Source organism: Salvia hispanica, chromosome 4 (assembly GCF_029641045.1).
Source record: "Salvia hispanica isolate PSC_SH4W2 chromosome 4, Shi_PSC_v1, whole genome shotgun sequence".
Taxonomy (NCBI): Eukaryota; Viridiplantae; Streptophyta; class Magnoliopsida; order Lamiales; family Lamiaceae; genus Salvia; species Salvia hispanica.
The window spans coordinates 57,268,215-57,292,327 of NC_142695.1; the positions used below are offsets into that span (position 1 = coordinate 57,268,215).

Sequence of the window (24,113 nt, forward strand, 5' to 3'; positions counted from 1 at the left end):
AATAAATAAGACAAGGCCCTTCTCTTACAATAAACAACATATAACCGATACTCCAAAATATAGTAAATTTCAGGATTTTTTTTATGTAATTTAACAATTATATATGTACCACAAAAAGAGCATCGTGAAGCCTTTTTTTATTTTTATGACTTTAATTTTGTGTTAAAAACCTTCATTTTGTTAAATGACGTAGTATTTTACATTCTAAGTATGATTAAAAAATTAATAAAGATGAATTTTTGTTGCGAAATAATATGACGTAGTGTATCAGGAGTAATATGTAGCACAACTAGTGTTTTTATTTAAATCTAATCGTTCTTTTTTCCAATAAAAATAAATACACCGTCAACTTATAGTTGAAATGAAGAGGAAGAGGATGATTTACCTCTATTTTCTTATCTTAGCACGTGAAACGCATTTAAAATTTGTTAAAATTATCAAATATATTTAATTAGCTTTTAATTAATTTAAGCGACTGCGTATCCCGTCACATGGCGTATCTTTTTATAACAATTAATTAAAACATTAATTAGTCTAGGCGAAAACCTTTTGCCCGTATCCATGGAATATGATCTTGTAGAGCGATACTAAACAAAAAAATTCAATATATATATATAGGGGTGCACTAGTGTAACAACTAATTTTAAAGTTACAACGTACATCCAACCACGTGCTGCCACATGGCACGAAAAATGCAATATTGTACACAAAAAAATGCAATACGCATTTGTAGAAGCTATAAATGAATTTCGGCAGATTGCATTTTTGTTATATGCAGATTGCATTTTTTATTGTTAAGTTTTGCATTTTAGATATTGATTGTTTAAATTGTATTTTATATATAGACGGATTGCATTTTTATATGTGAAAATGCAAAACTTAACAATAAAAAATGAACAACTATCGATAATTTAGATCATTTGCAATAGTTTAGATCATTTGCATGTTGTTGTATGGAGGATGAACAACTATCGATATACGAGATCTTGGGTGAAAAATTATATTTTCGACATCCAAGTATCTATGTATGGATGTGCTATCCCACTAAAGATTTTGGCAAATGTTGACTTGTTGTTAGCATCTATTGATAATGATCAATAATTAATATATTCTAAAAACAATGTGACATGCCGTCTTCTTCAAAACGTTGACTCATTAATTAGAAGGCAAAATATTCCGTATATGTTCTTGAATTTTTGCAATTTTTTTTAATAGGTCCTTGTAATAGTTTAAATAGGTCTTTGTATGTTATACATCTCATATCATTTCATCTATATGTATACAATTACTTCAATTTTCTCCTACTATTTGATTGTATAACAAATGTAGTTATACAATTAGGGTAGTGATAAAATGCAAACTCATATATTGTACAAACTCTAAACTTTTTAACACAATATCAACACAACGTCAATACGATTTCAACACAGTGTAAAATTTCAAGATTTTGATGTCAACACAATTTCAATACAATGTCAACACAATTTCAACACAACATCAAACCGTTGACATTGTGTTGATATTTGTTGTTGCTATTATTTTATCATCTGTTGATATTTTTTAACGGTGCAGATCATAGTTTTGAGTTTGTACTATATTTAGAGTTTGCATTTGATCACATTCCTATACAATTATATGTAGTATTAAAGATCTTTATGAAATCCTCATAAAAAAATTAATGACAGGAAAGCTAGCAAAAGGCAAGAGACTAGACAACTTTCCATAGTCTTGGAAGGCAATTTTGTGTCGAATATTTCAAATATATCTTACAATGACATCGAAGATGACATTCCAAATTTTCTTGTCAAACTCGCGGAATAGGATTTTCCAAGACAAGAGACGTAGTGTCAGTTATTGGGCATGCAAACGGAAATGTTACACTGACCACAACAATAGTACCATAAGTTGCTCGAGAATCTGAAACTAAAAATAATATGCTCAATAGTATCTAGATTTTCCATGCATAAGACACATTGATCATCTACAACACCAGGAACTCCAACTCTGACTAATCTCTCGTTGGTATTGATTCTTCCTTATATAACGAACTGCACCCGCTTTTGTATGATCTCCAATTTGATCATATTACCGGCTTCTTTGCCTCCTCTCATGCATTAAAACAAGTTCCTTTGCAATTGAATAATGCTTGCTCCCACATTTCTAAAAAGAGTGAAATATGCTTGATATGAAATAAATTTTATAATGAAATAATTTCTAATGTCAAAGCTGAAATATTCTCACATTATGCGAGATGTACGATAAAATTAAGACATGAGAAGTTGCAAAGGATTCTAATTAATGTTGCAAGAAATTGCATGAAAACACATGCACCGCCTCGACAATTTTTCCATAATAGTTATACTATCAAATTTTAGGATATGATGTCGAAATTGAAATAATGTCACGAGATCAAATGAAATATACAGGCTAGGAACTATTAAAACAAAAAGATAGCGCAAGAATATATGAAAGTGTACATACCAATGGAAATGTTTTGTCTTTTAATGACTTGACATTCTGAATTCCCATGGTTGTGAGCGAACGAAAGCTTGGGGTGTAAAAAGTGATGTTGGAAGAATAAAACTGATACGGTTGATGACGACTATATGCCACAACAGATTTCGTGTTTTTGGAGTATATAAGTAGTTTATTACTAGAAGGCGCTCTGAATATCAAGTCGCCATTTGCCAAAACACTGAGTGGGGAAACAAGTCCATAGATATCTGGTAAGGTATATTCTCTAACCCAAGAATTTGTGTCTCCGTAGTCGTTCATCTTCCAAATAACATACAAATTATCTGAAATATCGCATAACCATAGTTTGCCATCCAAAACATGTAGCTCATATTTATCTATAAGTCTTTCATGAAGATGAGGAATAGGAAGAGGAAAACTAGTAAAGAGCTCAGTTTCAAGATTAAAGCGACTGAGCAACAGATTGCCCTCTAAATCAGAGGCTAGCCAGTGAAGATTTCCGTTCAAAAATGGAGCACTACCTATGCCACACGTGCGTGGTGCTACTACTTCCATTCTTCGCCACGATCCTTCTCTTCCTAGAGTGTACACATGCCAAGAACTATATATGTCACCATATAAAATTTTATATTGCCCGCTTATTTTGCTCATCCCAAATCCAAATATGCCACTACAGCCACGCATAGGAGGAAGCATGGCATATTCACGAGTCATTGGATTACATACGACAGGAACTTCACCGCATGTATCCCACACAAAAAGCAAACCATTAGCCGAATCAAGTAAAATTGTACAACCACTAGCTGCATGTAGAGTGTGACTACTAGGCAACCAGATGCCCAAATGTGGCTTGAAGGCCGCATCGCAGATTGTGTACCCTTCACGTTCATGAGCGAAAGCTATAGCCGGTTTTCGAGTATACAACTCACCCACTTCTATCAGATGACGCCATGTTTTACAAACACACATGCACGTTATAATGCTTCTTATCGGGAGTCTTCCGAGAATCTCGCTCATCATCTCTTGCGGTAGGTTTGGCAACAAGTCATCCTTCATTGTTACCATAATAAATTAGATTGGAAGAAGAAAAAAATATTCTTCTAATTCCATTACAATCCAGTAATGATAATAGGGTTTAAATAAACAAAAAATAACATTTAAATGAAGAAAACCTGGGTCGCTGATAAAGGCTTGCAACAACAAATTCCCATTGCTTCTTTCTCCTTCTTCTAGTTTCAGCTCCACTAAAATTAATCTCATCACACACAAATATATCTAAATTACTATGTATAATGTTAATAATCTTATATACATTTCTTGTCATCGATCTTGACCAAATTGGCTTTCTGTTGAGATTTTGTGGGACATCACATTTGTTCAATTTTGACCTAATACTTCATTTTTTATTTAATACAACACAAACATCCTAAATTTTATAGGATTCGTTATTCCAAGTTTGAAAATTTCTTTCAATGAGTACATACATGGCTTATAGCTGGCACATGTTGCATTTAATATTTAGCTCTTTTTTCTAAGAAAATGTTGCATTTTAGTTGTTTGCAAAATTTCATAAGTTTTTGGTGTCGAATTTTATAATTACTATTCCCTTTATTTCATAGTAACTCAAGCATTTCTTTTCAGCGCGAAGATTAAAATAAGGTGTGTAATGTATTAAATAAAATAATAATATAGGAGAGAGGTAGAATTAGAGATAATAAAGTAAGGGGGAGGAAAAAAGTAAGAGTGGGGATATAAGTAAAGGTCAATTTTGGTCCTAAACATATGACCAAAATACGAATTTGATCCAAAATTTTTACTTTATAAAAAACAGGTCCATAACAAATGAAAATGTCGATGAAGTAGTCCTTTTTTTACGATTCCGTCAAAAAAAGACCACTCCGACAAGGATTTCATTTGTTATGGACTTGTTTTTCAAAAAAGTGAATGTTTTAAATCAAATTCGTATTCTGGTCATATATTTAGAACCAAAATTGACCTTTACTCTAAAAACATTCAACAATATACCACTGTCACTCACAAGCTCCGCTGATGTTTTGAGAAGTGATGACTTAACGTATCTGAAGCTGGCTACTTTCGACATGACATCTTGCAAGTTGCAACAGTATAGATTTGAAGTCACTAAAAACCTTTGTGCTGAATAATTTAACCCGAGCTTGTGTTGATGAAGCGATTTAGATGTTGCTTCGTATGTTAGTATCCTGTCTCGTTTGTCTCTCTGTTTCAAATGGAAAAAACGATTTATTTTCGCTAGACTTGTCCGAGGCTAATATTCATTTTTGGTGCAGTTTATGATCTTTGATTAACTTTATTGTGCAGATGATGTGCATGTGGACCGGAACCGTGAATGGCTCTAGCCCTCGCCAGTCCTTTCAGTGGGAGAATTTAACGCTGAAACTCGGCCTAACGAAATGCCACCTTCGGGGCTTTCTGCGCTGTTCATAAACTCCCCATCTCCGGTTAAGAATTAAATTTGATTGTGTTCCACTCTTTATAACACTACATTTATTAAATTCTAATTATGATTAATGTAATAATTATTTACAGATCATTATAAATTTTATATAAATTAACCATAAATATATTGTACTCTATTGCTAAAATAAACTTCGTAAAAAAAAAAAGATTCCATTGCTAAAATAAATTTCGCATTTTATTATATATATATCTTTTCAAACATTTAATCAATGGCGGGTTAATACTGTATAGGGTTCAGCACAGCATCTTTCTTGTTCAGCTCAATCGCGGTAAGAAACTGTTGCTTTCAATCTCCATTTTTATTGTAAAATTCCTTTGCTTAATCCTGTAAATTTATGCTTGCCGGAATTCACAGATGTTTCTATTTTTCGTTTATTTTTATTTATGGACAGTGAATTCCTCATTTGATTATTCTGATCGGATTTTTAGGTGAAATTTATGGATAGATTTTCAATTTATAAGTTATTTTCATGTAGATGTAATTTCGCGATGAAAAATGTTTTAAAGACATAATGTCTCCAAGCCATAATGCCATAATGAGGTTAAAATTGTAATCTTATACTATATTATATTTTTAATTAAATCTATACTTTTTTACATCTACCTTTTTGCCTTTACATCTTAAATAAGGACGTGATAGCTTAATTATGGAATATATATAAATATGGAAGATATGATTTAAAATTAAAATATATACATAAAGAAGTAGAATATTAGAGAAATGAGAGATTTATTCATAAATGTTTTATTCAACGTATGTTCCAAAACTAAGGGAATAAATTATGAGATTTGAACTTAATGAATAAATTATGAATCCATTTTATAAAAATACTAATCCTATATTATTTTCTTCTTTTTTCTTATATCAAAAATATTAGAGTTTTAAGCTCCATTCAGTATATCATTAAATAAATTAATAATAATAATAATAATAATAATAATAATAATAATAATAATAATAATAGACTTTATAGTTTTTATTTTAAGAATTTTGTAATTTTTATTATACTACTTCTTTCGTTTCCAAAATTTTAATTTATTTAAATTTTTTATTCTTAGAACATTGCAATCGAACTTAAATCAAATAAACAATTACAAGGCATTTTCTCTTTTGCTTTATAAATAATTGAGTTATTAGCTGAATTCATTATATCATGAAATAAAATTAAGAAAATATGTATAATATATTAATACTAATTGGGTGTAGGTTTTTTTATATCATACTTACTATTCTAAATTATTCAATTTTGAAAATTTAATTTATTCAAATTTTTAATTTTTGGAAAATTATTGTCAAACCTTAGTCAAAATAAATATAATACTAATTGAATTTATTATTTTAATTTTTTGTATTTTATAATATTAGTACTCTAGTTTGATTTTTGAGTATTTATTTTTATGTTATTCCTATGTAAAATATATAATATACTCTATTGAATTTCACCGTTAGCTTTATTAGTCTTTATTATAGAAATTAGATCACCCCCTAACGATCATGCTAATTGATTTTATCCAAAAATAACGTTTGGTTATATTTGTCCACATATAAAATATAATTATGGCATAGAGACATAAGGATATTATGGCATAGAGACATTATGTCTCTAAATCACTACTCTTTGGCGATTTCACTTCTATTTGTATTTTGTTGATGTAATTTTGTTACTTATATTTGCCCTCATTATTTGCAGATTTGTTTTTATTTTTTTATTTTAAGAAAATTCTATTACTATTTGTTTTCAAAACATGGAGATGTTTTGAAAGGTGCAAGAGATGGAATGGAATGGATCCATTCATGTGCTTGGTAATTGCAAGGTATACAAAGGGAATGGAATTGTTTTTTCCTTATTGATTTCATTTCTATTTTTGATAACCACAAATAATATAGGAATGAAATATGAATAATTAATATGTTGATTCTATTTTAAAAATTATTTATTCAAAAATATTTTTGCCAAATATTTTGGATCATATTATTTTGTACTATACACGTAAATGTGTGTGTGTGCATATGTGGTGTTGTTTGTGTATGCATGGTGGCGGTGTTTGTGCGTACGCGCGCATATGTGCTAGTGTGTGTACGTGCACATATGTGCAATGTGTGTGCGCGCGTGTGCAATGTGTGTACTCTGCAGTAAGGATTACATGTATTCGCAAAAGGCAAGATTCGATTGCTAAAACTAATTTCCAATTTAATTACTATCTTTTCACACATTTGTTTAGCAGAACAACTTCTTTCTTATTCAACTCAGTCGGCAAAGCATCTGTTGCTCTCAATCTCCATTACTATTGTAAAATTCTCTGCTTAATCCTATTAAAATGTGCTTGCCGGAATTCACAGAAATTTCTATTTTTCGTTATTTTCGTATATACGTGCTCGTTTATGGACTGTGAATTCCTTATTTGGTTCAAATACTACAGATTCCTTATTCGATTATACTGATTGGATTTTTAGGGGAAATTCATGGATAGATTTTCAGTTAATAAGTTATTTCCATGTGGATTTTGAAAACTTCAATTTTATTTGTATTTTGTTGATGTAGTTTTGTTACTTATATTTGCCCTCACTATTTGCAGATTTGTTTTTATTTGATTATGTTGAGAAAAATCTATTATTTGTAGGTTTATTCCTCTGTGAAAAACTTGGAGAAGTTTTGAGCTTTTGATTTACTGAGATTTATGTGCTTTTTGAGCTGATTTTAGTTCTAATGTGTGTTTATTTTTCTACTGGCCATAGGAATCAGGCAATCTCTGTTGATATTCGGTGTGATGGACGTGCGAAATGGTAGTTCACAGAAGCGAAGACTTTCGCCTTCTAAGTGTCACATGGACTTCTTTAATGAATTACCAGACTCAATCCTCGAACATATCCTATCCTTTCTTCCTCTGAAAGATGCAATTCAAACTATGCTTCTTCGAAGATTTGGTGACCTGTGGCGTGGAATCCGAGTTCTTGACTTGATTAGTTGTGATTACCATGGGCCTAACCACGACCCGGATCACTTTAATGAGAAATTTACGATTGTAATTCGTCATGTTTTGGACCTTCATGACAACTCTATACTAGTTAGAGTAAGGCTCAGGTTCTGCTTTCGTCTCAATTACACGAGAGACGAGCCACAAGATCCTGATTCAGCTGATATTGTGGAATGGGAGGCACTTACATCAGCTGAAATCGAGAAGCTGATTCGCTACGCTATAAGCAGGAAAGTCAAAGTTTTGGATCTTGACTAAAACGGAGATGAGTTTGTGGATTCCTGGGATGCCTACAGTCTCCCTCATGATGTCTTGAGAAGTGATGACTTGACGTATCTTAAACTGGTTGCTTTCGATGTGACATCTTGCAATGGAATAGATTTGAAGTCACTAAAAACCTTAGTACTCGAAAATGTTCAACTTAGTGATGTAATGGAAGCTATTCTCCTCCATTGCCCCGTCCTTGAAGATCTCACCCTTGCATTTTGTTTTGGCTTTGAAGTGGTTAAATGCGAAAACCCGAGGCTTAAGAAGCTTCTGCTTTCCTTAAAGATGATAAATAGTCCTGTCCGTATCTACTGTCCTTATGTGTTGTCATTGCACTTATCCGGATTAGTAAAACACATGTCGTTGATGAATGCCTCGTCTGTAGTCGATGCTTCCATTTGCATTTGTCACTTATTTTTGAGTCTAAATATGCAAAGTAGTAGTTTTTTCTTGCTTATGAACTCATTTGCCAAGTGCAAGACTTTCAGCCTGTGCACATGGAGTATTATGGTGCGTTTTATTTTACGAGCTTTTTTCATTGCGTGGCTGTGGGTTGTGTTAACCCAAGCTTTCACTCTGTGCAGGTGATGTGCGCGTGGAACTTAACCATGCCAGGCTTTCGCCTGCCCCATCGCCCAACCTTTCAGTGGGAGAACTTAACGCTGAAACTCGACCTAACGAAATGGCACCTAATAGGGCTTTCTGAACTTTTCAAAAACTCTCCTTCTCTAAAGACACTCTCCATTTACATCTATCCTGGCTACCATGATATACTTCAGGTACTGCAATTCGCCCTTTCTTTTCTACTGTTTATTACCACTGACAGCGCCTCATTTACGCGGTATTTTGCAGAGGAGAGTGGCAAGGTGGATTCAATATCACTTTGGTGGAAAAAACTTTTGGGATTCCCAGGAAGCGACACCAATGAAGGTCGGCCGACCCCACCATCGGTCCATGGTGACGCGGAAAATTTTCATTTATTTGTTCGTCATCCCACGACAGCTCCACTTTCGATCCCACAGCAGCTCCGGCTTGAAAGAGAAATGAAAACGCGAATAAAACTGGAAAATTAGAGAAATAGAGAAAGGAAGATTATAACTATACAACTTAAGGGATTAGAAAAATGGAGAAAGAACAATACGCCAAAATTTGAATTTGTAGCAGCAAAATTTGTTTTGGAGAAAGAAATTAATAAGAATCGCGTGGAAGAAGGTTTTGGGGAAGAAGACCGAGGATATAAAATTATACTAAAAATTTCCTTTTTGAAATAACTAAAATTATAAAAAATTGTTTGTGTGATATGTTCTAAGGTATGTATATTGCACTAATGAATTATTTTTGTATAATAAACGAGAGTGCTACACTTCTACTTAATTGTACTATTAGTGAAATGCTAATATTTTAAAAAATATTAAATATTATATTTAAAATAAATATTTTAATTACATATATATATATATACTACTCCCTCCGTCCCAAATAATTCGACCCAATATTCCATTTCGGACCGTTCCACATAATTTGTCCCATTTCACTTTTACCATTTTTGGCAGTGGACCCCATATTCCGCTAACTCATTCTGACCCACATCCCACCATCTTTTTCAACTCGCTTTCCATTAAGTTTCTTAAAACACGTGTCGGGTCAAAGTGTCCCAAATTATCTAGGACGGAGGGAGTACTATTAACTATATGTTGTCAATATCTGACCCCACGAGTTTCACTTTCTGGGTCCGTCATCGAGCGACACTGCCCCGTCTCGAGACCATAATAGTGTGTGGGCACGTAGACGAACCCTATGTCATCAAGACGGTCGGGTTCCTGCTGAAGCACGCCACATCGTTGCAGAAACTCGTGGTCTCTGCCAATCAATCTTTGAGAGGGACCAATACGTATTGGTACATTGGGGAGGATAACGGCAACATCCCCCAATACTCGGCTGTGCAGCTGCAAGAGCTCGCGGAGAAGCTTGGTTCGTTGCCTAGAGCATCCCGAAAAGCAATCATATGCTTCTGCTGAAAACTGTTTCTGTTTTGATACTTGAAATGGATGCTTGTTGTTGTTGTGTAAGCATATTAATGCAATAGTTAAAAATAGTTATTGTTTTTATATCTGGATAGAAACTCATTTGGATTTTTTGGACCTGCACATTTCAAATCGATCATAATTGGTCCTCCGTCAATAGTTTCGTTAATTTTTTAACGGTCAACGTATTTAATCCAATTTTAACCAATTTAGACTTTTAATCTTTAATGGTGGTTAAACACGTTGACCGTTAATTTACTGTGGTTGCTCCATTTCAAATTAACGAATAGTTACAAAAACTTTAAAATAAGATTAAAAAAAAAGTCATCTTCATATTGTAAACATAAAAATAGTTACAAAAACTTTGGCTCAAAGTAAATTTTTTCCCTTAATTAACGAATTCAAAACCAAATTTACGGTTGTTGCTCCATTTCGTCAACAATCAATATTAGTGTTCTTTCATTTTTTTTACATTGAAATATGAATCGCCTTCTCTTTTTCATTTTATTTATAATGAGATGAACTTCATTCTTCATCAATAATAATCGAACTATTTTTTTCTCTAAATCTCTCTTGTATTTTACTATTAATTGTGCATTAAATTCTCTATTTATTACCAATCATCTCGATAGTGAACATTGAATAAGAGATAAAATAGTATGACCCTATCTTAAACGGCTATTCATATAACTACTATCTAAATAATTAAATACTCCCTCCGTCCCACTTTAGGAGTCTCGGTTTACTATTTTTGGGTGTTCCACTTTAGGAGTCCCAGTTGGAATATTCCATAATTGGTAATAGGCCCCACATTCCACTCACCTTTTCCACTCACATTTTATTATAAAACTAATAGTATATAAAAGTAGGACCCACATTCCATTATGTTTTTTCACCAACTTTCCTTTATATTTCTTAAAACCTGTGCCGAACTCAACCGGAACTCCTAAAGTGGGACGGAGGAAGTATGATTTATATGTTTTGGCCGCAGTGGCAACGCAGCCAATTTCTGATGGGCAGAATTGCAAGAAGAGTATGCAAAAAGTTGCTATTCTATGTTGCGTATAATATTTTATGCAATTATAACTGATTGGATATATCACGTAGTAATATGATCTGGATGTTAGAAAATATCAACAGATGACAAAATAACACCAATAAAAAATATCAACACAGTGACTGTTGATGCTATTTTGACATTTTTTGTTTATTATTTTGTTATCTGTTGACATTTTCTAATAGTTCAAATCGTAATTTGGAGTTTGTACAATAGGATATGCATTTTTTCACTTATCAAATAACCAATGTGATATCGGCATTGAATATTTGTTATACCAAAAAGTTGATAAGGTAACGACATGGCAGTTACATATACAACATGTTATTTAAGATATCATTGTTCGATAAGGTATATATACTGTCAATGCCCTTGGTGGCACATCTTTTGGCTCTATACCTATTCTTTCGTCACTCCAAATTAAATTCAAATAATGACTTATGGAAACACAAATTCGTAGGCAGACGAGGATGCTTGACATATTCACGAGTCATTATATTGGCTATGACAAACATTATCGCATGGATTGAGCAATGCTTCATTTTTTGTTTAATAACAAAACGGAGACATCCTAAAATTTTGAAGTTTTCCTTCAAAGAAAGCATGGGCTTTTCTATATGGGCTAATATAGAGAAGAATAAAAAAGATTGCCGAAAGGCTCAAAGGCCCAAATAGCCCATCCCAAGTAGTAACAATTATTTTGCCTTCTCATTTTTTTTAAGGAAAATGTTACGCTTACCATACATTTTGTGGTTATTAAAAATACTACTAAACTTTCATCATTATTTTTAATTATAATTCTTATTTTTAAAATACTCTTGACTATTGATTTTATCCGTTTTTGCAACCAAATATGTATTCGTACTGATAAGTGATATGGATGATTTATTTTATCATTCGCCGATTGTGCCACGTAAATTTTGCAATAAGCACAAATATTGACCATAATTCTATAAGGTAACAAAATCAGATAAATTAATAGCTTATACTACTATACAAAATATTCCTCGTGGCTAAAGCTAAAACAATTAAAACGCTGCACAAAATGTACCACCATTGTATCAAAAGCATTCCATCAACATGGTTTGTTACATAAGAGAGTAACTACAGATTATATAAAATTAGCGAAACTTATGTGCATAGTTACTAACTAAGAAGAACATATACTTATATTTTGAGCAATGACCAGCCCATTTCACCACCTCTACAAATAACTGTCTGTTACACAAAAAATAAAAATAATATAAGAATTCACAGAAATATAATCGAGCATCAAGAATTCAAATCTCATTATCGGCCTCACAACAAGCAAGCTAAGTAGGTCGAATTCGGTGAAGAAACACATTGCAATGGAAAGTCAACAAAGACAATAATCTGGCACTTAAATTTCATTGCTTTCTTTGTAAAATTTTATACAAAGGTGTAGTATTTGAATTTCATCCCATAATTAGAAATAATCTTATGATCGTAGTCTATATGATTTGCAAACAGAGTACCCAAAATAAGTTTGCAATTAGTTTGTTAATTAAGAAATAGAGGGTCGAACTTCTGTTCGATAAATAACACAACTAGAAAAAATACGACTCAGAATAGTTGAGACAGAATGATAGACTCTAATGCTTTGAGATTAAAGATTAAAGGACCTATGATAAGAAAGGGCTAAAGACAATTGGACCGGAAATGAATGAGTTAAGATAATTGGTTTAATATTGGGTATTAGATTAGATCAACAATTATACATAAGAAATGAAACAAATAAAGAAGAGGAAATAAATGACTTACTCTTTGTGAAATTCATGAAGCTGTCGAATTGAACCTGAGTTCTAAGAAGCTCCAAATCCTTAGCAAACTGCATCCTCTGCTTCTCAAACTCCGCCATCTGCCTCTGCTTCGCTGCCTCGACTCTCTCGTATATCTCCGCGAACCTCGTTATTGCCTCCGACAACATCCGGTACCCTTCTCGCATCCCCGCCCTCCCCGACGCCGTCGCCACCTTCCTCTTCTTATCCACTGACCCGACCGCGAGGCCGTTGTCGCCATAAGCCTCGGCCTCCATCGCGGCCGCGGCGGCCGCCATGACCGAGAAGTTCCTCTCCGCGACGCTGATGGGCCCCGGCCGCTTCGACCTGGGCCCCACCGGCACCGACCAGGGGAGACGGCCCGGGGAGGGATCCGTACTCCGGCGGCCGGCCGCCGGAGAAATTTTCCGGTGACCGGAGGTCGGCGCCGGCGATATGGTCGGAGACGGAGATGGGGAGATCTCCGGTGGCGGAGAGATTTTCCGGCGGAGATTCTTGCCGGCGGCGGCGGCGCCGATGAGGGCGTCGAGGGTGTGGAAGTGGGGCCAGGAGGAGGCGTAGCGGCCGTTGGATTGGACGGATTTGGATTTCTCGATCTTGAATTTCTTCTTGGCGGTGTCGATGCGGTTTTTGCACTGGACGTCGGTGCGGCGGAGTTGTTTGGTGGCGTGGGCGGCGTTGACGGCGTCGGCGACCTCGCGCCAGTGGTTTTGGCGGAGGTTGCCGCGGTTGAGTTGGATGTAGAGGCGACCCCACGCGTCGATCAGCGTTCGGGTCGCCTCCTCGCGGCTCGGGAAAGCGGCGATCTTCGCCGACGCCGCCGCCGCCGGAGACGGCTTCGGAGGGGAGGAAGGGGAGAGATTTTGATACGGCGATGTGTGGCGGCGGGGGGAGGGAGGAGGGGAAGGGGGAGGTGGAGGGGACATGTCGGTTGGGATCGGATCGGCGGCGGAGGAGGCGGTGGCGGTGGCGGTGGCGGAGCGATATAATTTTGTAAGATGGGAATGTCTAATGAATTGAAATATTTGGGCTTTTTCAGAATTGGAGGACCAGTTTTGTGGCCTTTCTACTTATTATCGCCGAATAAATATTCTACTTTCTTAATTTTTCTTTTTTCCGAATGTATTTGTAATGTCGTATTCTTGATTTACGATGGGATATAATTTAGTTAAAATGTTTGTAATCGAAATATTAGTCACCGTAATCATTAGGAAAATGAGTACTATTCCATGAGTCCCACAAAAGATGTCACATTTGTGGGACGGCATGAGATTTTAGAAAATTTTGTTTTACATGTTAATTGAAGAGAGAAAATATAATTTTTATATTCATGTGTGAGAAAGAATTTTTCCAAAAAGAGAAATGTGATACTCCATCCGTCCCAAGATATTAGACCAACTTTCCTTTTTGGATATCCCAACATATTAGACTCATTTCCTTTTTTAGCAAAAAGCATCTATCTTATTTTATTCTACACCTACTTTTTTCTCTCTTCTCTCTTCTACTTTTTCCCTCTCTCGTACTTTTTACTCTCTCCACTTTAACTATTTAAATATCAATTTCTTAAATCATGTGCCCAAAAGAAGTGAGTCTAATACTCCGGGACGAAGGAAGTATCTTTTATGGGACAAACTAAAAAGGAAATTGTGACATCTTTTGTGGGATGAAGGGAGTACAAAATATTAAGTTTAGTAAAGTGAGAAAAATGTCAATGTTACATGTGAGTATATTCAAATTATTGTATTTGTAGTAGTTTTTTAAAAAATATTTGTTATTTTTAATATCAATAGAATAATATTTCTATTGTTCCAACGGAAATGACTCACAAACATGTTTTATTTCTAAAAATAAATTGTATTTATCAATATTTTATTTTCTCTTCGCTTAATATAAAGTCTTGTTACGTCTAAGAAATGAATTATTTTCCTTGGGACAGAAGGAGTAAGATTTACGGGTTAGAAGAAAATAGAAAATTAATCAATATCTCAAATTTTTAAGCTTGAATTTTTCAAGTATCAAATTGACCTATCATAACTTGGACATCACTACCAAATTAAAATATAATTATTTTAAATAGTACTAGTATAAAATCAGAATTTTTAAAATATAAATATATTCATATTACTTATACTTATTTATTTTGTGTGCTGAATAAATGGATATATAATCTGTATAACAGATTTTAAAAAAATATCTGTATAACAGATTAACAATAATTAAATCATATGCAATAATATTAATATATATTGATAGATATTTATATTTTTTTGAAAATTATTTTTTTTCAAAGTAATTTTTAAGAGTATAAAGTTAAAAATTGGTCACATTGCTCACAAAGAAATTAGCTTATGGTTCTAGACAAAATGATTTTGTTTATATTTAATAGCTCGCTTTTAAAAGTCCAAAATTAGTCTTGAATGAAAAAAAAAAAAAAAACAATTTGGTCATACACAATAAGTGTGTTAGGCCATCTGCAACGCTATCTCTTATCCGTCTCTTAACCGTCTCATCTTTTCACTATTCACGGGCCCCACTGTACTTTTCAGCTCATCTCTTAACTAAGAGACAACATCTGCAACTCTTCATCTCTTAATCATCTCTTAACCATCTCTTAACTATCCATTCAATTTCATTTTTTATTTTTAATTCCAACAAATTCAATTAATAAAAAACACACTTCATTATAAATAAAATAAAATTACAATTTAAAATACCTAAAAAAATAAAAAAGACATAATTAAAAAACTAGAAATTACAAATTGCACACTTAAACTCAAATAAAAAAAATGGAGGCAAAGAAGCAGAAGAAGGAGTTCTCTAGTGACGATCATCTAATGGTTGCCAAATTTTGCCCAAATGTGCTCCATTAGATCCTCCTGGAGTTGGGCGTGGGCGGTAGAATCACGTGTCCTTGCCCGAATAGACAACCGCTCTTGCAAAGACGGATGCACTCCCGTTCGAGGCGGATTACTTGCGGTTGAGCTTCCCGGGGTTTCAGGGTCGAACCAATTTCCCGCCTCAGGTCCTTCGTCGGCGACAATTTTGTGCAAGATTATGCACGTATACATGATGTCGACCATATTCTCCATAAACCACTGTCGAGCCGGGGCTTTGATAATGTTCCATCGAGCTTGGAGAACCCCGAACGCTCTCTCCACATCCTTGCGAGCAGACTCTTGCTTCTGCGCAAAAAGAGACTGTTTTTCGTCCGTAGGCCTGTTGAACGTCTTTACGAAGATTGGCCACTTCGGATAGATGCCGTCGGCAAGATAGTACCCCATTTTATACTGGTGATTGTTAGCGACGAAGTTGATGGCCGGCGCTTTACCATTCAGAACTTCAGCGAAGAGGTCGGAGTTGTTGAGCACGTTGATGTCGTTGTTCAAGCCGGGGACCCCAATATACGCATGCCAAATCCATAGCCGGTAGTCGGCGACTCCTCGAGTATAACGGTGGGGTGGGTGCCTTTGTGGCCGCTCGTGTATGACCCCTTCAACGCCACAGGGCAATTCTTCCATTGCCAATGCATGCAATCGACACTCCCGAGCATCCCGAGGAATCCGTGCACTTGTTCGTGAAGACGGAGCAGAACTGACAATCTGCGGTGGTTGGCTTCTTCAGAAATTCGGCGGTGAAGGCTGCCCGGACGCCTTTGGAGAAGTTCAACAAACAAAGTCGCCCAGTGGATTCTCTGACATGCAGGTATTCGTCGAACGCATCCGCCGTTTGTCCAGTAGCAAGCTGACGGATCGCCGCAGTACATTTCTGGAGCGTCGTGTGGCTAGGATGACCAACAGCGTCGAACCCTTCTATGAAGAACTCTTCCCGTGCCGCCAATGTATTCGCGATATGCAAAAATAGCGGGCGTGACATACGGAAACGGCGACGGAAGTAGATATCTCCCCACACCGGGTTCGGATTGAAGTAATCACGTTCCAACCTTGCGGCGGCTTCCTCCCGGTTACGGTGGATGATGTCCGGCGTCGCCTAGGAGGCGCGGCGGCTTCCTCCTCCCTACGTCGATCTGCTTCTAGCGATTCTTCCATTATTCGACGCATTTGATCAAATAGATCCATAATTGATTAAATTTGGGAGAAGAAAAAAATAAAGGAATGATTTTATAGAAGTGATTGGAGAGGAAAGAAAGAGAGATGAGAGAATAGATGTGTGTTTGTGTGTAAAATGGAGAATGGAGAAGAGTATATATAGAATATATAAAAAAAAAAAAAATTTAAAAATATGACTGTTCAGCGGTAATATTACCGTTTTTTATTTTAATTTTAAATTTATTTTTTTTTGAAAAATCTGATTTAAAAAAAAATTGAATTATGACGTCATAAATCCGATGCCCACTCGCGGGTCGGCGAGTGGGCGTCACTCCAGCAGCCCGCGCGCGCCACGTGGCGCCGGGCGCGTGTCTCGCGAGCTCGAGGCTTGCCTCGCCGGGACGCGTCGGGCGTCGAGACGAGACGGAAGCCGCAACGCTGTCTCGATGCCGTCTCGTCTCGTCGAGACGAGACCGAGTCCGCAACGAGGCAACGTTGTGGATGCTCTTAGTGTCTGGTACTATTCATTGATTTTCACTTATTAATCAGGTTAAAATGTAATTGGTCGCTTAAATGTTTACTTATAAACCAAAATATATAATCTTACACCAAAAATTAGCATGTTTAATGTATATTACTAAAAGTCTTTTTTTTTTTTTTTTTGAAAAATGTTGAAAAGCAATTTTAAATTTTAGTCTTTTAAAAACCAGATCTAAAATTTGATAAATACATAATGGGCTTTACAATTGGAATCTAAACGGGCCTCAGCTGTGGAAATAAAATGTGCAGAAATCAGATGTATAGTCAGCCCATTCCTCTTCAATTTTTTGTAAACATTTAATGTGTAAAGGCCCACATTAAATACTGACACAATTGGCCCAATACTTAGATATATATAGGGTGAAAGGTATTTGGGTTTGGGAAAATTTTGATTTTTACTTCTATAATGAATTTGAATTAACCAAGACTCTATACTAGATAGATACATGATGATTCAATTCGGGAAAGAATGGACAAAAAGATAACACGAGAAGGTGCTTATAATTAATTCACTATAATCCATACATTTAAATTAAAAACTCGAAATTTTTTATATAGAAAACAAATCATATTTTCATGGATAATGAGTAAAATTCAATCTCTCCATCCGGCATTAATAAATGTCCCAAATCTAGAGAAGATTTCATTTTGTGTGTTTCTTTGACAATGCACATATATAATTTATATACAACTAGGAAAAAATATTAGGGATTAATGTTTTGGTAATGACTAAAAGATGTGAATATATTGGAGTGTAATTTTATGGTAGATTCTTGATAGTTACAACATTGAGAAGCTAACAAAAGAAAATTACACCTTAATGATAAATTGAAGGAAAAACACTAGTGATTGTTGATTAAAAACAATAAAGGTCTATTAATACTAAAAACAAGAAGGATTTATGAATAAGATAAACAATATAAAAATTAATGGAAGAACATGAACTATGTAAGCTTGGGGGAACCTTAAGCAGTTTTAAGCTTAGGGGGAACCTTAAACAGATTCAAGCTGGGGTTGGGAGTGTAAATAACAAAGCTTGAATAGTGATTATAATGAAAGAGGGAAGGTTGAAGAAGCCACTTTACCATAACCGCATCCATGTTTTTGGAGTAGATAAATAATACGCCATAAAAAGGCATTGCGAACTCCAAATCACCATTCGCCAAAACACTGAGGGGGCAAACATGAAATGGAAATGGAAGAGTGAAGGAATATTCCTTCACCCAAGAATTCTCATCCCCATAGTTCTTCATCGACCAAATAACAGCACGCCCACACTTCAAAACATGAAATACACATAGCTGATCTCCCAAAACACATACCTTCCTATCTCTACCATCATAATCACTAGGAAGAGAATAACTAGTAAAGAGTTCAGTTTCAAGATAAAAGCAACAAGCTAAAAGATTCTCCATGAAATCAGTTGCCTACCAGTGAAGATTTCCGTTTAAAAATAATGCATTATCATTATGATAATCACTAAGGTAAGGGCTCCATGGTACCACGGAAATGCTTCTCCACCCTCTTCCTCCTCTTCCTAGAGTATATACAAAATACAACGTACATTCATAACCACATAAAATCTTATACAGTCCACTTAATTTGCTCACTTCGAATCCAAAAAGGCATCTTTTTTTAAATGCATTCCTAGGCGGAAAGTTGATATTTTCACGGGTTACTGGATTGATTACAAAAAGTGTATTATCACATCTATCCCGCACCAAAAGCAAGCCATTAGCCGAATCAATAATAGATGAATTTTTATTGTGAGGAGAAGGCACGTCGAATCTTAAAAGTGGCTTGTGGTCCTCATCGCATACTACGTACCCCATGTTTCGATTAGAGAAAACGAGTCCCGGTTTCATAGTATACGACTCCATAAACTCACCCCTTTCTATCAGATCGCGCCATGATTTACAAACATGCTTGCAACTCATAATGCTTCTAATCGGGACCCTTCTTAGAATGTCTCTTGTTATCGTTTGGGGGAGACATGTGAACAAATTTTCCTTCATAAAGAAATATTCAAATATTCAATATTTAAAAAGGGTTTAAGATAACATAAACATAAAATCAACTGAAAAATAAGTATTAATTAAATGAAGAAAACCTTAGGTTCTGATAATGGCTTCCATTGGCTAAGACGCTCAGTCAGATCCGAACTCATCGCCGCCGCCTCTCCGCAACCGAAAATTGGCGGCGGCGCCTAGGGAAGATATGACTTCAATCTAGGGTATAATTTAGGGAACTGAATCAATCATCTGAAATTAGTGATAATACTAATATATGTAGTATTTTTGTGATTTAATTTGGAGTATATTAGTAGATTGAATTTGTTAAAATTATATTTATCAAAAAATGAAGGTTGGAAATTTGGTGTAAACAAATTAACGGACCATAAAATTTTAAACTTGTACATAATTTTAGATAGAAATGTGATAAAATAAAAACTCTAATACAATTCCAAACTATGAATTGGACTGTTAAAAAATGTCAGCGGATTACAAAATAATAGCTACTGAAAATATCAACACAGTGTCAACGTTTGACACCGCGTTGACATTGTGTTGATATTGTGTTGAACATTAAAATCTTGAAATTTTACATTGTATTGACATCGTGTTGACGTTGTATTGACATTGTGTTGATATTGTGTTAACATCAAAATCTCGAAATTTTACATTGTATTGACATTGTGTTGACGTTGTGTTGACATTGTGTTGAAAAGTTTGGAGTTTGTATGAGTTTACATTTTATTACTACCATTTTAGATATGTATCTAGTAGTTTTAAAATATATAGATAATATTCAATCTATTTATTTGTTCTTATCACACGAAATAATAGTATATTAATAACAATAATAATCAATTATTCGCATCGAAAAATTATAATTAATTACTATACTCTAAAAACACTGTGGCATGCCATTTTCTTCAAAGATATCCATGTTCCCCAATCTCTCTTTACCTTACTGGCTTGGGGTTTCAGAACGTTGAGTCATTAGAAAGGCAATACATTTCATGGTATGTTCTTAGAATTTTGTACAATTTTCTTTGTTTTATTTTATTAGATCCTTATAAAAGTTTTAACTTGGTCTTTGTATGTCTATTATACATCTCATGTCATTTGATCCATATGTATACAATTATTTTAGTTTTTCTTTATCCTCATCGTTTGTTATACTCCCTTCGTCCCAATTAGGTTGAATCATATCAATAATTAGGTTGAATCATATCAATTTTCGGAATATTCCAACTAAATTGAGTCATTTCTTTTTTAATAAAAAAATAAACAAAACATTTAATCAATCTTACTTTATACTAATCCTTGAGTATATTACTATAATTTACACAATTATGCAGTATAGAGTTACAAGATCTTTACAGTATACCATTATAGGGTCAAATAATTATAATTAAAAGATTATTATGTCCATCTTAATTCATCTGAATCCCTTTTATCAAATTAAATTAAAGTAGCAATGAATGATTTAAGCAAACGTGTAAATTTGACTAACCTACAAATCAAAGAAATACAATTTTACTGTCACATTCCTACTTTTTCCTAACCAACAAACCAAACACACCTTAACGATAAATTGTACTACGAAAAACACTAGTGATTGTCTATTAATACGAAAAACAGTACAAAAATCAATGAAAGTAAATGAACTATGTTGCCAAAGTAAGCCTAGGGCGAAACTTAAACAGATTTAAGTTAGGGGTGTAAATAACAAAGCTAGAGTGATTATTATAATATAAGTGGGGTCGTGGAAGAATCGAACGTTTCACGGTACTATTAGTGCTTTTGGAGTAGATAAATAGTCGACCCTCATAGCGCATTGTGAACACCAAGTCGCCATTTACCAAGACTTTGAGCGGACAAAATTGCATCATGAATAGAAGAGTGAAGCTATATTCCTTTACCCAGGAATCCCCGTCTCCATAGTCCTTCATCAACCAAATAACAGCACGGTCAACCTTTGAAACATGACAAAAACATAGCTGACCTCCCAAAACACATAGCTTCGGATAACCACCATCAAAATCACTAGGAAGTGAAAAACTGGTGAAGAGCTCGGTTTCAAGATCAAAACAACATATCAAGAGATTCTTCTCAGAATCATGTGCCAACCAGTGAAGATTTCCGTTGAAAAATACAGCATTATCGTCATGAACATGATAAACCAGGTAAAGGCTCCACTGCGGTGGAGCGGAGATTCTTCTCCACCATCCTCCTCCTGGATGAGTATACACAAAATATGATCCATGTTGATTGATATCTAAAATCTTATATTGACCGCTTAATTTGCTGACTCCAAATCCAAAAAACCACGTGTCTCGCTGAGGCAGAGGATCAAGCTCTTTATAATAAGAGGTAATTGGATCGAATATAAAAAGAGTATCATAGCTTCTATCCCGTACCAAAAGCAAACCATTAGCTGAACCAATTATACACGTATTTTTATTGTGAGGAGTAGGCACGTCGAATTGGAAAAGTGGCTTGTGGGCCTCATCACAGACTACGTACATGTTTTTATCCGAGAAAACCAAGCCTGGTTGCATAGCATACGACGCCATAAAGTCATCCCCTTCTATCAGATCGCGCCACGATTTACAAACATGCTTGCACCCCAAAACGCTTCTAAGCGGGACTCTTCTTAGGATCTCTATTGTTATCTCTTGTGGGAGACTTGTGAAGAGGCCTTCTTTCATTTTGAGGAAAGACTATTTAGTGTATTTATAGTTTATAGAGGATTAAGATAATAAAAACAATAACAAAATAAACAGAAAATCAATTGAAAAATGACAAATAAATGAAGAAAACTTCGGGCTCTGATAGTGGCTTCAAATCCGCCGCCTCGGAAAATATGACTTTAATCAAGGGTACAACTTAATGAATATGTAAACATAATATATATAATATGTGAATCTTGATATATGGTATGTATTTTTTAAGGTAAAGATATTTAATTTGATTTGATTTTCCTTTTATTATAAATTGATATACATATTTATCCAAATTTCCTTTTATTTATCAAAATATATAATTATGAAAAAAATAAATAATAGAGTGTTATGATATAATAAAGACATTATGTCTCAATAATACTATCCTGTATATAAATACTTCAATGTTAAGGATAAGAATATTTAATCTAGTTTGATTCTTTAAAAGTGGTTTATCTCCATTCAAAATAGCATTAAGAATTAGGATACAGTCTTTTCCCAAATCTTCAATATTTAATTTTAAAATTTTAATCATTTCCTATATCGAGCAAGAGGAAACAGATGTAATATATTAATTTTTTAAAATTAATTGAAATTCATGAACAGTTCCAAATATAAAATATTTGTGATACGAATAATTTAACCAAATGTAAAGAAATATTTGTGAACAAACCTGCTTCCTTCATTTTGAGGAAAGAAATATTCAGTGTATTTAAAGTTAAAAGAGGCTTAATATAACAATAATAATAATAATAATATAAACAGAAAATCAACTGAAAAATAATAAATAAATGAAGAAAACCTTAGGTTCTGATAATGGCTTCCACTGGCTAAGACGAAAAACAGTACAAAAATCAAAGAAAGTAGAAGAACTATGTTGCCAAAGTAAGCAAAGGTGAAGCTAAAGCTGATTTTAGCTAGGGGTGTAAATAACAAAGCTGGAATCACCACTATAATAGCGGGAGTTTTGAAGAATCGAACGTTCCACAATAGTATCCGTGCTTTTGGAGTAAATAGATAGCCAACCATCAATAGGCTTCGTAAACACTAAGTCGCCATTTGCCAAAATTTTGAGTGGAGACATTCGCATCCAGTCTCGATAAGTGAAGGTATATTCCTTTATCCAAGAATTCATATCTCCATAGTCCTTCATCGACCAAATGACAACACCATCATAAAGTGAATGTTGATCACATACACATAGATGACCCCCCAAAACACATATCTTCTGAAAAATACCATCAAATTCCATAGGAAGAGAAAAACTAGTGAAGAGCTCGGTTTCAAGATCAAAGCAACATAACGCGGAAACATTACACGTGAACATATCCATTGCCAGCCAGTAAAGATTTCCATTGAAAAATACAGCATTATCATAATTAATTACATAAATCCACTCTGGTGGAACGGAGATGTTTCTCCACCCTCCTTTTCCTTGTCCCGGGAGATTATGTACAAAATATGAACTATTCCGCCTATTAGCATATAAAATCTTATACTGTCCATTTAATTTGCTCACTCCAAATCCCAAAGCAAATTCATATCGTGTAGGTATAGGCAGAGGATCAAGCTCGATATAATTACCGGTAATTGGATTGAATGTAAAAAGAATATCACGATATGTATTCCACATCAAAAGCATACCATTAGCTGAACCGATTATAGAAGAACCTTTATGTCGAGTAGGCACGTTGAATTGAT

The 24,113-nt window shown here is 34.5% G+C and overlaps 3 protein-coding genes across 3 annotated transcripts; 1 reads left to right on the forward strand and 2 right to left on the reverse strand.

Moving 5' to 3' along the window:
• Positions 1-1,797: 1,797 nt before the first annotated feature.
• On the reverse strand, positions 1,798-3,483 carry LOC148929639 (F-box protein At5g49610-like). Its single transcript, XM_089069724.1, has 2 exons — positions 2,482-3,483; positions 1,798-2,160 (listed from the first exon to the last, which is right to left on the reverse strand). Exons 1-2 carry the CDS (start codon positions 3,442-3,444, stop codon positions 2,086-2,088), a joined length of 1,038 nt encoding a protein of 345 aa, XP_088925850.1. The 5' UTR covers positions 3,445-3,483; the 3' UTR covers positions 1,798-2,085.
• Positions 3,484-7,740: 4,257 nt separating this feature from the next.
• LOC148929640 (FBD-associated F-box protein At1g66310-like) lies at positions 7,741-8,205 on the forward strand. Its single transcript, XM_089056968.1, has one exon. It carries the CDS (start codon positions 7,741-7,743, stop codon positions 8,203-8,205), a length of 465 nt encoding a protein of 154 aa, XP_088913094.1.
• Positions 8,206-12,309: 4,104 nt separating this feature from the next.
• On the reverse strand, positions 12,310-14,118 carry LOC148929641 (trihelix transcription factor ENAP2-like). Its single transcript, XM_089056077.1, has 2 exons — positions 13,078-14,118; positions 12,310-12,513 (listed from the first exon to the last, which is right to left on the reverse strand). The coding sequence occupies exons 1-2, from the start codon at positions 14,018-14,020 to the stop codon at positions 12,500-12,502; spliced, it is 957 nt and encodes a 318-aa protein (XP_088912203.1). The 5' UTR covers positions 14,021-14,118; the 3' UTR covers positions 12,310-12,499.
• Positions 14,119-24,113: the final 9,995 nt, after the last annotated feature.